Here is a 14701-nt window from a genome sequence, read left to right as displayed (position 1 = left end):
TTCTTCAGGCTCCCCCCCAGGGGGGCACGCCTCCCCAGTTTGGGAACCCATGCATTAGCCCTTCAGGCCTGGGCTTGCTCAGTTGGCTGCAATTGGCCTTTTCAGCCAGGCTGTTAGTGGCAGAGCTCTGGCTTAGCCAGCTCTCAGGTGCTGTCAGGTAATTTGGTAGGTGGCGCTCTTCCCTCCGAAGTCACTTCTGCACTAGCTCTCCACCCTGCCCTGTTCAGAGCTGCCATCTCTAAGTAAAGCTCCTGATCATGCCTGATCAGAAAAGATGCCAGGGGCGTCTCTCATGAGAGTAGAGCTCTTAACTGACTCTCAGCCGGCAGGTAGAACAGAAGGTTTATTGATTCACAAGGACACCGCGTAGCACAGAATTGTTGTTAACACAGGAACCAGGGGCATTCAAGGGCTATTTCTCTCGGAGAGCAGGGACTCTGGGCCCCGTTCCCCCCTTTCTGTGCTAAGCCTCCTCTCTCATCCTAAACCAGCCGAGATGGACTCATCCACCCAGGCCCTAGTCCCCAGCCAGGTTTCAGCCCCGCCTCTCCCTTCGTTCCCCTTCCTGGGCCCAAGGTGTGTCACCTGGCCCTCAGTATGTGAGAGACTGGGCATTGCTTCCATAGTGAGTCATGACCAGCCTCCCCTTCCTCATCCAGATAACGTGGTGTGCCCAGGGAAACTGAGGCACGCACACACACACAGGCTACATCTACATTGGCATGATCTTGCGCAAATACTCTTTAACACAAGAGAGCGTCTACAGTGGCATGTGCCTTTGCGCTAGAGCATCCGCGCCAGTGTAGATGCTCTCTTGTTCAAGAAAGCTCTAATGGCCATTTTAGCCATCGGGCTTTCTTGTGCAAGAAATTCATGTTGCCTGTCGACACTGGCCTCTTGCGCAAGAACAGTTGCTCAAGAGGGCTTATTCCTGAGCGGGAGCATCATCGTTCTTGTGCAAGAAGCCCTGATTTCACACATTAGAACGTCAGTGTTCTTGCGCAAGAACTCCCCGCCAGTGTAGACGGGTAGCATGTTTTGCGCAAAAGCAGCCGCTTTGGCGCAAGATCGAGCCAATCTCGACACAGCCATAGAGTTATTACAGAGCAGCACAGGACAGTAGGAACCACACGCAGCATAACGAAATAAACAGTCAATGCAAAACCAGAGCGACCACCGCAACCACAAGAGTGAACACCATCCCCACTACGTCATAGTCCTGAACTGGCTGCTCTGGCTAATGTTGGTCTCCATATGCTGCAGTTTGAGCTGGACTGAGCACTCTCCACATCCCATGTTCAACAGTTGGACCATGTTGCTGCTAAGCAGCGGACATATGTCACCCTGTATGTATGTATGTTCTTGCTAGCCCAAGAATTGTCAAGCCCGTTGGGATTCAGGTGGACGGAGGAACCTACATAGATTTAAGTTCCTCTCATCGATCATCTTGATCAGTAAGGTGGAATCAGTCTCCTCGCCAGTGCATGCGTGAAGCAATTGTCCAAAGAGGAATTCCTGATCAGTCAATGCCACAGGAGATCATTGAGTGGATTTACATGAGAACGGCCAGACTAGGTCAGACCAAAGGTCCATCCAGCCCAGTCTCCTGTCTGCCGACAGTGGCCAGCACCAGAGGGAATGGACATAACAGATAACCATCAAGTGATCCCTGCCCTGTCACCCATTCCCAGCTTCTGGCAAACAGAGGCTAGGGACACCATTCCACCGATCCTGGCTAATAAGCATTTCATACAAAGTACGGTGTTTTCAAGAGGGCACAAACCACTTTTGTGGCTTTGTTAATATGGTCAGGGCCGGCCTTATCATGAGGCGAACTGAGGTGGCTGCCTTAAGTGCCAGACTGTGGGGGGGGGGGCGCCACTAGGACCCAGAGTTTGGAAAATTGTGTCTGCTGCTGGTGCAAGGGAGTGTGGGGGCATCATTTGAGCTCCCCGCCTCAGGTGCCAAAATGTCCGCTGGCCCTGAATATGGTTGATGAAATCCCAAACTTTAAGACTGGCCAGTGGGATCAGAAAGAGTATGTGTATACACACATGCACAAGCTAGATGGGGCCAGGAATCTCAGGTGTTTCCTTTACTCCACAGTAGATTTCTCCTCCAGCACTGCCTGCTATAATCTTTATTTATTTTATTGCTTCATCTACAGTCCTCTCCTTTGCCTGATCGTTTTGAAGTCTAGCACTCCCTCAGGTTTATCTCATACACCTGCTTGGAAGCTGACAACTGGATACAAGGTGTTGTGCTAGGTCCTTAGAAAGGCCAATTTTTGTGCAGGTTTCACTGGGCTCAGTTTTACTGGGCTTGGTTTCACAAGGCTCAGTTATTCTGATAAGTAATTGTATTGTAGACAAAGCGCCTGCCCTGTGCAGCTCTGTCTGCGTCCAAGCTTTTCCTTAATGAAACCTCCCACTCGTCACACGGCGACCCCTGGTAGCACGAGCAGAGACCAGACTTCCAGGGTGCCACAGTGTGACATCCAGTTTGTGCGCCCCAACACTGGGGTGGCCAATAGGACACTGGAGTAGACAAGGTGCGAGTGTTTTGTCTGCCGTGCTCAGTGCAGGACTCCACCACACCACCATTGACATGCTGTTAGCTGTGCTGACCACGGGGCAAGGGCAGTGATTGGAGTTTTCAAGATAAAACTGCCTGGAGACAAAGTGATGGTGTTTGTCTGACCTGACAAAAGCAGATTGACATTTGCTTTATTTTTTCATTTAACAACAGAGGTTGTTTTGGTAGCTGACCAGCTCCGCTCCAGCTTCAAGAGTCAGGGGCTATTTGGGTAGGGCAGGCTTTCATCGCCCCACCGCGGACACAAGGGACACCCATGATATTTGTTGAATGGCATCAACCTCTTGGAATCAGGGATCACCTAGACCAGCTTTTAAACCAATGTAAGTCAATGGTAAGGATGTTTAGATCCATTCGGACGAGAGTGCTTATCCTGGCTCATTGCTGAGTTATTTCCAGAAACCCATTTGCAAGACGTTATCCTGACGCCTGACAAAAAGAAGGCGCCTTCATCAAACTTTATGAGGCTCGTGTACAAGTCGAGATAAAGCAGCACCACAGAAAAAGCAAAGACTCTGAATCACAAGTCACTTGGGCAAAAAGTGGGATGTTAAACTGCAAGCCGGAAACGCCACACACAACTCCATAGCTCTGACAGGCACTAGGAGCAAATCCCCAAACCAGTTAGGGGCGGGACCAGCTTGGGGAGAGAAACCCGGAGGAGTTCTTACAGGTAGATGACCTAAATGTACAAGAAATAATGACAACTTTCTAGAAGCAAGGCCTTGTAAACACACATCAATAGGAGAGATTCTTAAATCAATGTGGCTTTTCATGGGAAGTCGATGTAGGGAAAACAATATTGACAAAATATAGTCACTAACTTTAGAAAGAAGAAATCACTGTGAGGAATCAGTCCCTTCTTCTGGGTTGATACGTACTGGAGAGATGAACCAGGACCACAGCCCATTCTGACCGAGGGCTAAGCAACCGTATCCAAGACCCCAGAAGGAGTGTTATCCCTTAATTATTATTCCTAGCTGGATGTAAAGAGCAGCAACTGCAGAATGAGGAAAACTGATGGAATTTTCTTCAGTTCAGAAGACAGCAGCATATTCCTAGCCCAATTATTGACTAGGCAGGTGGAAATGGTAATCTACTATATATCTGAGAGAGTTTGTGCATCTGTCTGTGTAGCCATCCATGAATCTAGTCTGTTTGTTCAAGAACTCCTGAATGGTGACAGCTAGGGTTCACATTGGGTATGGGTTATCAGAACCCAAGCAAGTTTGGTCATGCCAGGACAATGGGATGTGCCTGGAATTCAATTGTTTCTCATAAAATGGAATGAGAGGGATCTGATAGGAGGGACAGTTATACTATAGAATGGCCACAGGGGTCAGTAAGAAGCCAGAGATGGGGACCAGGACAGTTATAACCCCATTGGGCCAGCAGGAGATAGCTGCCCCTGTCTCCACCCCTATCTACTAAATATTTCAGAGAGTTTGTTTGTGTCGGACTGTCCCCGCGCAAGGAGACATAGACCCCTCCTCTCTGACTGTGCCTGCTGCAATAGCTATGGACAGACGCTTCTCACCTGGCCCACGCTGCTGTAGTGAAAGAGGGCTGGGACAGTCTCTCCCCAGGGAAGTCTGCATACTGAACCCCTCATCCCCAGCCCCACCCTAGAACGATTTAAATGAAGAAAAACAAAACTTATTTGAGTTAAGGAGCCGAGCAATGCCTGGTAAATCTTCTAGTAATATACATATATCACCGAGGTGGGGGAGTTACTGGGCCTTGCACCCTCACCCGCAGCCAGAGGTTACTCTCACTAGCAGGTAGTACAAAAGGGTTTTTAGTCGACAGGGATACAGCATAGATCAGACTTGTTAGCACAGGAACCAGGAGCAGCTAGTACAACCCCTATTGGGGAGAGGGGAGCCCCTCCCCGCATCCTAAGCCAGCTGAGTAACTCACACACTGAGCAACTGGTGTCACCTCTGCAGGCAGCCTTGCCTACTCCTTTGCCCAGCTTCCTGGGCAAAAAGTGTCACCTGGTTGCACCCCCCCTCCCAGGCTCATGCTACAGAAAACATCAACCACTGTGTATGTCAGTGTTTCCCAACCAGGGTTCCGTGGAACTCTGGGGTTCCACAGACCATCGTCAGGGGTTCTGAGAGAAATCATGGAATAAATAAATAAAAATTTTGAAACACCGCAAACAATTCCAAATATCCCTCTAAATATCACAGGAATTTTTGTCCGGCAATTGGCAATACTGGAGTAATCTTTGTACACTATCAACTGCCTCTTTGTTTTGGTCAGTTCGTATCTAAGGTAGGGGTTCCTCGGGATATGAAAAATTATTTTAGGGGATCCTCCATGGGATAAAAGTTGGGAAATCACTGGTGTATGTGCTAGGACTAGAGAAGCCTCCCTCAGTGAGAGTCACAGCCGAAATTCCCATTCTGATCTAGGTATGAGTGCAGTGCCTAGGGAAACTGAGGCACACACAGGGCTACCACAGGACAGTAGCACTCACATGCAACGTAACAGCAAACAAAGCCAATGCGATCCTCACTTTGTCTCAATATATAGCTTAGCTGGTCTTTGTATACTCTTGTTAAACCTTCAAGCAATGTCAGAATATCCATACAATTAAAATGCTGCATCTGCTACAAATCTCTTTTACTCAGCTATCCCAATGATGATGTGCAAATATTAAACTTGCTATTTAGAGATTCATCCTTTCCCCGCCTTCTTTCATCCCCATTGATCTAAAATGTATCTTGAAAGCCAATTTTTTGGCATAGGAGGTTACTAGGACGTTGACTGCTCAAGTCAGATTTAAAAAGAAAAAGAAGGAACCTTTGGGGTTTTTCTGGGCCCAACCCCCTTATTGTGGGTTTTGACAAAAATAGAAGACATTAGAGGCAAAGAGAAACATGTTTAGCCCTGATTTACACTAGGCCATTATTTCAAAATAACTCCCCTTAGGTCGAATTTATAAGTGGAGAGTCCATAGGCCACTTATTTCAAAATCCATACTCCTGCTTTCCTTGGGGAATAATGCTAATTTCAAAATAGTAATTCTGAAATAGCAGTAGTGTGGATGCTCCGGTGCCTCTATTTCGAAATAACTACTCCTGAGTAATTCAAATGAATTACTCCCCAGTGCTTCCAGGGGCTCTAAGTCGAGGTAGCACATTGACGTTAATGGAGCCGGTGTCTGACTAATTACAAAGCTTTCCCATAGCGGGGGACTTCCTATTTCGATTTTGTAACATTGGGAGTTAAGTCAAGTTTAGTTATCTTGAAATAATCTCCTAGTGTAGACATGCCCTTCGAGTATAAATATTTAGAGTACAAATCCATCTTTCCATTGCCACCATATAAACTTAATTCAGAATCAAGTGTCAGCACAAGAACAGCTCAAGACAAGAGTAGAACAAGGTACGAATGGGAAGCCATCATTGTGCAGGGCAGTTAGAATCACTTTTCATTGGGTTGCAGGCAGTGATCCTGCAAGCTGAGTGCTCGTGTGGCCACTCAGGAGAGATTCAATTCAAATGCCACCCAGCAGATTAGCAGAGAGCCCACAGCTAGGTTTTTTGTTTTTATTGGTGGTGCACATAAACATTTATTCCACAACATGGATGGAAAAGCTGAGGGGGTGCATTGGTTGTGGGCCCTTCGGTGTTAGTCTACACAGTCTTTAAAAAAAAAAAGTGACAAAGCATATCTGAGGATATTGTACATGGCCAGTGAACATGAGTTTTGTTAGCTTCCATGTTAAGTACATGTTCATATAAAATATAGATACAGATCCAGGTGATCTTCAGAGGTATCCTTTTTGAGTGCATCGGAATATGTTGTGCAGGTGTGTGTCTAGAAGGAAAGCATCCTGATAGCTCTTGCCATTGTCTGGATTCAGGTATAGAATTTGAATAGTTCAGCCAAAAATTATTCCATTTGCCAAATGGCTCTCATGCTGTTCCTGCACCTAATGCATGAGCCACTTGAATCTACTCCTCCCCGTCCTGCTTTCCCCCCCAAATTTACACAAAAGGCTTTCATCTAAAAGAACACTCTGGCATGTGGGATGCTACAGAATTACGGCCTCTTTTCTAAGTTGTGCATTGTCACTCGCAGGTGGAATTTAACCTGGGAGCAAATTTTTATTACTGAGGCAGGAAATAAATTGCAATGTCATTGGCCTCCAAATTTCATGAGCTAAGCTGCATGCTGAAACATGTTCAGTGAACAGCCCTCTGAGTAAACAGGTTTGTATATGAAGGGTGAAGATGGAAGTGGGATACACAGGGAGGCCAAGTTTGCCTGGGCCTCCAGGCAAGAAGCATGTGGGGACATCTCCATGCCACTGGAAAGGACTGAGCCATGAGTTTTAGAGGAGGGAACAGCAGCAGCTAGGTCTCAGACCTGCATGGACCATGGTGCTAGGGCCCCCAAGCCCTCAGAGTTACATGGAGTGTGCAGTGCAGCATGCCAGCAGTTTAAAGGATCCAGGGCTCTGGACACTGCCTTTAAATCATTGGGCCCAATGGCAACTGCCCCCTTTGCACCCTGCTGTTGGCGGGCCTGGGGATACAGCTCCATGCAAGGTGCTTGCTTCTCCTTGCCCGGGGTGCAACTTCACAGAGCTTCTGGGGGGGGGGAGAAGGGGGAAAGTAATAATTCTGCTTCACATTTTTGTTCTCTCAAAATGACTGCGGGTGACAGATGCATGGAACACCTTTCTTAAAGGGACCCTCTAAGCATCTCTCTGACTGCAAGTATTCCCATAGCAACCAGCTATGATGTCTCAAACTGATGAATGAGCAGAAGCAGATGAAGCTGAATGAAATCCTGCCTTTAAGTAGTCTCAAGGCACAAAAGGAAACAGGATGAAAATGTATTTACTACGCAAGCAATACTGCTTATAAATGCCACGGTTTTACCTCCCCTCTAGTCAAAGGAATGTACTTGCCCTGGTATTTTTCAGAGATGGGTTCTGTTTGTAACTTTTACCTTTATGGGAGGGAGAATGGTGTGTAGATATTTCAGTGACAGAGTTTTCTATGAGCAGAGTATAATTTAATGGTTACTTAGGACATTCCTGGAAAGCAGGTCAGCTGACAGAATTGTGGCTTTTCACGCCAAGTAATGCAAATCATAGCTCATCCATTGCACAGGCAAAGGAGTCAGAATTTCTATGGTGCCCTTGATGGGACAGAAAGCCGCAGTCAAGAGCTGCGGGGTGCAAGCAGCATGGTCAGATACTTGCATCAGATTTACCTTAAAAAAAAAAGTCACATCTTTGAACTGTCTGTGTATTTGTTACAGTGATTAGGAAAAGTGGCCACATCCATACAGGCTTTTTATGCCTAGAGCTCAGAATGCTTCACAGAGGTGGGTAAATATCTTTTTATAGATTGGAAAGCACTTAAGCCCTTGCTTAACTTAAATGAGATTTCAACATATGCTTAAAGTCAGCAGAGCTTTAAGCACATGCTCAAGTGCTTTTGTGAAATGGGGGTGGGGAAGTGTTTTATCCAAGATTACATAGCAAGTCAATGGGTGAGCCAGAGAGAGAACATAGGAATCCAGATTCCAATGCCAGTGTCATTTTAAAATAAGCAAGCACCTTTCAGTTCTTCTCTACATGTATGATAAAGTACAAAGGATACAAACCTAATCTTCTCTCAGTCTTCTTTATAGGTTACCTTTAAAGAGCTATTATCAACGGGGGATTCTCATCTTTACCCATCCTGTAGCACCTCACTTTTCATTCTTTATCTTCTAATAAATTACTTCACTTTTCATGATTTATGCTTTTCAAATTTGGCATTTCCTTCAGTTTGAGCAATACAATTATGTTGTGCTTCTCTTCATAAACAGTGATAGGTCAGTTTTTGCTTTGCAGGTAGAAACACAATCTTTTCTGAGACCATCACACTAGAGGGCATTTTCAGATTGATTCCATGACAAAAGGAAATGTTTCATTCTTATTTCTAGACTTTACAGTTTCCCATTCTTTATATGGAACACATCTATTTACCTGTGGCTGTCATCATAGTATCTTAAGGCCTCAAAGTCATTATGTGACCCTCACATAGCACACCTTGGTTTTAAGGGACATAAGGGAAATGATACTGAGATAGAGTAAGGCTCTGATTCCTGCAAGGAGAGGGGCATAAGCATATCCCCCCAAACTTACAGAGTCTAGCTGACCTCAATATATCTCACTGAAGGATCAGGCACTTTGCAAGTCACCCAAGGTCCATATATGAAGGCTTGGAAAGAACCAGGACTAAAAACTTGTCCCATACCCTCAACACAAGTTCATTTGCCTGAGCCCATTTTCCTTTACTGCCGTCTTAGCTCCCTTTACTTCCATCACAAGGAACCAACATGCTTTTGTTCTGAAAACAAACCGATAGGGAAGAAATGGAGATTTTCATTTTTATTGGATGCTTCCAATGTCATATCTAATAATATACAGATACTCATTTACCATTCACATCTTCCAGCCATTCAGTCAGTCACATTAAAATAAGAAAAAAAAATGCACAACTGAAATAAAATAAAAGTGTAAGCTGGAAAAATACAATATAAACTGTATCATACTCAAGAAACATTCTCTTTATAATTAAAATCCCACTTGTAACAATTAAAGTAGGATTTAAAAAAATCTTGATTTATTTTTAAATAGGTGGCCTTTATGTATATTTTTGCTCATTTGCATATATACAGTTCAGCAGGTTTCTCTGCCTGCCTGTGGCAGAACACCTGAAACGTAAAAACAAACACTGAAAAGGAAAATTATTAACAAAAAAGCTTCGACGTTCATCTTCTGGGAAAGTACAGTATGGTGAAAACTTGACACGCATGCTTCTTTCATCTGCATTAAGGCCTATGAAATGGACGTGCTTTAATAAAAGCAGACAGTGTGAAGAAAAGTCCTTCCACTTTTCTCTTCAAATTCCTGTAACAGCTCATCTATTTCATTTTCCATGTCTTCTGTGTGTTGTATCTGAGAAGATGAAAACCACGTCAGTAAATGACATCGGATGATGCTGATGGAGTTTGCAACAAAGCAGCTCCTCTTGCTTTATTTCTAAATATGAATTTGGGGTGAGCCAGGAGTGAAAGTAACTTACATTTCTCACAAGTACTGTTGTATTGCAGGTTCTACTCTTGGGAAAGGGCTAAGGACAGGAGGTGTGGGGAGAGGGCTGGGAGTGTGGCTACCACAATGCCTGACCACCAGGTTCCCAGGGATGGGTTGGGTAGCAACCATGCTGCCTGGCTGCCCTAGCTCTGGGCCTGGTGCCTGGGTGTGCTGTGGTTGCTGGCTCAGGCTCACAAGGGCTGGGACCTCGCCGCCCTGCCCCCAGCTGTCTGGTGCTGTGGCCAAGGGCCTTGGCGGGGGGTGGGGGAAGGGAAATCACTCCAGCCTGGCTTGAAACAGACCCCAGCACCTGGGCCTCCCACTCCCAGCCCCCACTGGAGAAGCCCCTGTCCACAAGAGACCTGCTGCGGGACTGGAGCAGCTCCCTGCCCACAGCAGGCAGAGAGCTGCTCCAGCCCCCACCGCCTACAGTTAATCTTTCACATCCCTAATTCACACTGCAAGCAGAACCGTTTTTCCATCCCAGTGGCCCCATACACATTAGAAGGACCATTGGGGCAGGCAGCAGGTGACAATACTGTCGTCCCCAACCTAGTTACAACTTAAGTTCCATTTGGCAATGCAGACGGCACCTTAACCCTCTCTCAACACACATCCAAACTTTAGTCTGACTACAAAACACAAAGTGCCATCTTGTCCCCCTTGTCCTCCATTAGCTGTGGAGGCTTTTAACACTGTTTCTCAGTGTGAACAGGAATTATTTTTTTGTCTGAGGACAAGACGTATGACAGAGACAGACTGTATATGACCTAAGAAAATTAAATCTACTGCCCTTCTAGCTCAGCTCAACTCAACAGATTGGTGATATTTTTATTCTGGACTGAACTGGACAAGAATAGCACAAAAAACAAACCAAATTACTTAGAGCACATTCTTGGCAGCTTTAGACAGGAGCATACTCCTGGATCATGCAACATGAGGTGACCTCTCCTCCACCGGACCCTACATTCCATGTGAAAGAATCAGAATAACTGCAAGTTCTGCACTAGGTGCAAGCACACACAGGAGACTTTACAGCTCTGCCACCTCATCAAGCCTACAGAAGATTTTGGAGGCTGGAAGAACGTGTGTGGGCGGCATCAAGAGAATAGACCAGACTTCCCACGGAATATCCGCTGCCAAGATGGTGAATATCTAGGCTTATTAGCCTGTGGAATAATTTTCCCTTTGCCTTCCTGAACACGATGCTAGAGTCCTATAGAATGTAATGCATCCGTGAGTGAAGATACAAGTGTTGCTTAAATAAAGTGGTAGGGCTAAGAATACGGAAGATGGAAAACAGGGGGTACCAGCTGTTTAAGTATTTTCCCCCCTCTCCATCACCACACACACGAAGGGTTTGTTCTGTGCAACACCCTGAAGAGAGAGACTTCTCATTCTTATGATGCTTCAAAATAAGGACAATTATTGTATATTAAAAGCTTGCTTTGCAGCAAACATAAGCACCTCAAAGTATAAATAGTTTCTATGCACACAATGTGTTCTAGGCCCATGTGGGGTTCAATATTTAATGAGTGCTGATGGGCGCAGGCTGGGCAATATTGGATTTAAACAATAGCCGCTAAAAACATTTTGTATCCATACCAGCACAAACACCCATAGCTAATTATATATTTGCTTTAAACTTTTTTTCCTCCTAGGAAAAACATTAATTCAGCGATGATTCATCCATCTACACAAATCCGCTCTGAAGAGAATTCTAGGCAAGGATTCTGGAAACGTCAGTATATCAGTATGGATTTTGCTTTAGGTAAAGATTCACACAGGTTAATTCCCTAGCATAGGCAGTGCTCCAAAAAGCAGCTTTTAAAATTAATTAAAAAAACAAAACAAAAGCCTTGTAATCAACTAAGACCTAGGTGCAAATAGGGCATGAGAACTTGCTACTTACACATTGACATAGTTCACAAATAAGGAAAGCTCCCAGAGTTGCCTCCTCATGATTATCTTGGATGTCCACGTTAATCACATGTACGGGTTGGCAGGTCTCCTGTTCTCTGGAATTTAAATCTAGTTGGGAACACCACACAAAACAGCAACATGTTAGAAAACTGTCACGCTTCAAATGGGCATCTAAGAAAATATTTGTAAAGCCTTCCTGGGGAGGGAAGGCTTTAACAACAAAACTGGTCTTGTGCGGTCTCAGTCCTCCTGAATCTTGTTTTAAGAGGCTGAGCTAAGGTATGGTTTTCTATTTTACTGCACAATATCCCCAAGCATTGGGGAAGCAAAAGGAGACTGACTAAATAAAATAATTCAACCCTGCTAAAGGATATGAGAGCTCACATGCCCAGGCACAAAAGTTACTTGGATGATCATAAAGATCCAGGCCAAGATTTTCTGAAGGACTAGTAATTTTGGGTGCCCAACTTGAGATGCCATGATGAGGCCGGGTTCTCAGGCAGTGCTGTGCACAGACCTCTGCAAATCAGGTCCCTTTAAGCAAGGACTGACATTCACCAGTCGCTTTTGAAATAACTGGTCTTAATCTGTTTCACCCACAGATCAAACTCTTCCCTCGGGAAGCAGATTTTGCAAAGCTGTGGAATATCTATTGCTGTGGTGCCTCACTACTCGATTAGCTTCCTGTAGCGTGCCCTTCGTTAACGAGAGGCTCTTCTTCCTTCCCACCCACCCACCCACCCACCTCCTGTAACCTCAGCTTGGCACAGCCAACCAAAAGCTCCAGTTAACATTTCATCATCCATTCACAGCAGGTGCTATGCAGCAGCATTCAAACCCTCTTTCATTTGCCTATTATGAATAGTCTCACACGGGGAAAGAGGTGCACAATGCAGAAACAGAATGAGCAGTTGCCCACCATCTCCGACTCTCCTGAAGGGAAAATGCTCTTCTAAAATACAAGGACTGTTCTCTGAGAGCAGCAGGTGCTGAATTTAGTGGCAATTCATTCAGTTCTCAGGGCACTTACACTCAAAGCCATCAAAGTGGTTCCAAGCCAGCTCCCTTAAAGCATCCACAGCTCTGTGACAGCACAACTGACAAATACTTGAAGTAAATACAGTGTGCGTTGAGTAGCTGGCAACTTGCTGAGGAGGGACTAAATACAGGCAAAAACTTTAATTTAAATATATAAGATACTTGATTTGGTTGGCTGCTTTATGAATTTAAAGAGTGTCTCACCATTCACAGGTAAGTCTAGGATGTTTTCCACAGAAGTTGCGGAAGTCACGGAATTTGAGCGATCTCTATGACATCAGCCCATGGTGGCTGGGCACTGCAGAGTCCCCAGCACCCATGACCTAACAGGGTACTTCTGTCTGGTAGGGTACTCTAGAACTTGTGGCTAGCACAGGTGGCAGAGAGCCCCCTCCTACTCCTAGTGGGTCTCAGCAACTGCCTGGCTGCTACAGGTGGTGTGGGGACCCTACAGCTGAACTCCCCATTTTGTCATGGATATTTTTATTCAAAGTCACAGGCTTCCATGAATTTTTCTTTACTGTCCATGCCTTTTACTGTGACACAAATTCTTGGCTTTATTCATGGGATATTGCATGGCTAGTGGTTACTCAGGCTGGTTCTGTTCCTGGTACAGACACTGGCTGCATAGCCACAAGCAAGTGATTTAGCCTCATGGTGCCCAAAGTCTCCAATTCATAACATGGGGGTAGCCTCCCTCCCCTCATCAAATGAAAAGCACCATGCAAGTGCAGAGCCTTATTACATCTGTTCTATATTGTCATACTCTCCCTATGCCCCATCCATTCTCCATGCACATTTTAGCACCATTTGTTGGGGCCACGCACTGAGACTATTAAGGGACAGTACTTAAGGATGTTTAATACAGGAACTTTGTCTCTTGTGGAATAAAGAGACCCTCCTCGTGAAACCAGAGTGCATTCTCCAGAATAGATGGCAAAGCTGACCAAAGATAAATCCAGGGCAACAGTTCCAGCAGAAACTCCTTTAGTGACTTTGCTAGCTGGGCTCTGACAATAGGTACAGAAGCAGGTAAAGAGAGCTTCAAGGAAGAAAGGAGCACCATGAAAGCTATTAAGCTTCAATTTATTTGGGAATGTCACCTCTTGGCTTTGTTTATCCCATCCACTAAGATGGAGATAGTAGGTCTCTGCCTCTCTGGCACATTAAAAGGATTATTTAAAGGCCTTTAGCCATAGAGAAGCTGTGTATGCATTGAACATTCATAACTGAACAATTGCTTACTTAGTGTGACATGAACCAGCTTTCACTTCTCTTAATAAAAAACAAACAGTCTTAACATTTCGTGATACCATTACATTTCAGAGACAGCACTCCTACTGAAAGCCATAGCATGGATGAGTCTGTTTATAGTCAGGTTGTAACGCAGCTGACTCCATATATCCACATGCAACGTTGTTAGTTCATGACGTCTGTTTTGGCATACCTTCAGGTGAGGTATTTCCAGCAGAGACAGGGGAATGTTAGTACCGTTATACAAAGCACTGGTGAAACCTCATCTGAAATACTATGTGTAGTCCTGGACTCTATGTTTAAGAAAGAATAATTCGGTTTGGAAGAGGTGCAGAGAAGGGCTACTAGGGTGATCAACCAACTGGGAAACCAACCTTGAGGGAAACAAGAACTTAGCTTGTTTAGCCTTGCCAAAAGAAGGCTGAGGGGAAATAGGACTGCTCTTTATAAATATAACCGAGGGATAAATACCAGGGAGGGAGATTGGTTATTTTAGTTAAGTGCCAATGCTGAAACAAGCAAATGGATATAAACTGACCACCACCAAGTTTAGGTGAAGGTTTCTAATAGCTTTGGAAAAGCTTTTGAAGGGCAAAAACGTAAAGAACTTCAATACTGAGCGTGATCAGTTTATGGAAGGGAGGCATGATGAAACTGCCTATAATGGCCAGTCTGCAGTTTCTAGTACCAAATAACCCCAATGAAGGATGCTGGGAACTGGATGGGCAGGACTCTGATTTACTACGAAGAATTCTTTTCCAGGCATCTGGCTGGTGG

At 45.1% G+C, this 14701-nt stretch overlaps 1 protein-coding gene across 1 annotated transcript in view; it reads right to left on the bottom strand.

Moving 5' to 3' along the window:
- Positions 1-8986: 8986 nt before the first annotated feature.
- SSU72 (SSU72 homolog, RNA polymerase II CTD phosphatase) overlaps positions 8987-14701 on the bottom strand; it is a 64925-nt gene continuing 59210 nt past the window's right edge. The window contains exons 4-5 of the mRNA XM_075906504.2: positions 11622-11740; positions 8987-9571 (exon numbers count right to left, since the gene is read on the bottom strand). Of these exons, the coding sequence (XP_075762619.1) occupies positions 9470-9571; positions 11622-11740 (221 nt within the window). The 3' untranslated portion in view covers positions 8987-9469. The remainder of the gene's footprint in view (positions 9572-11621; positions 11741-14701) is intronic.

This window comes from Pelodiscus sinensis, chromosome 24 (genome assembly GCF_052426305.1).
Source record: "Pelodiscus sinensis isolate ZL-2025 chromosome 24, ASM5242630v1, whole genome shotgun sequence".
Lineage (NCBI taxonomy): Eukaryota > Metazoa > Chordata > Testudines > Trionychidae > Pelodiscus > Pelodiscus sinensis.
This window is presented reverse-complemented; position numbering and strand designations above follow the sequence as displayed.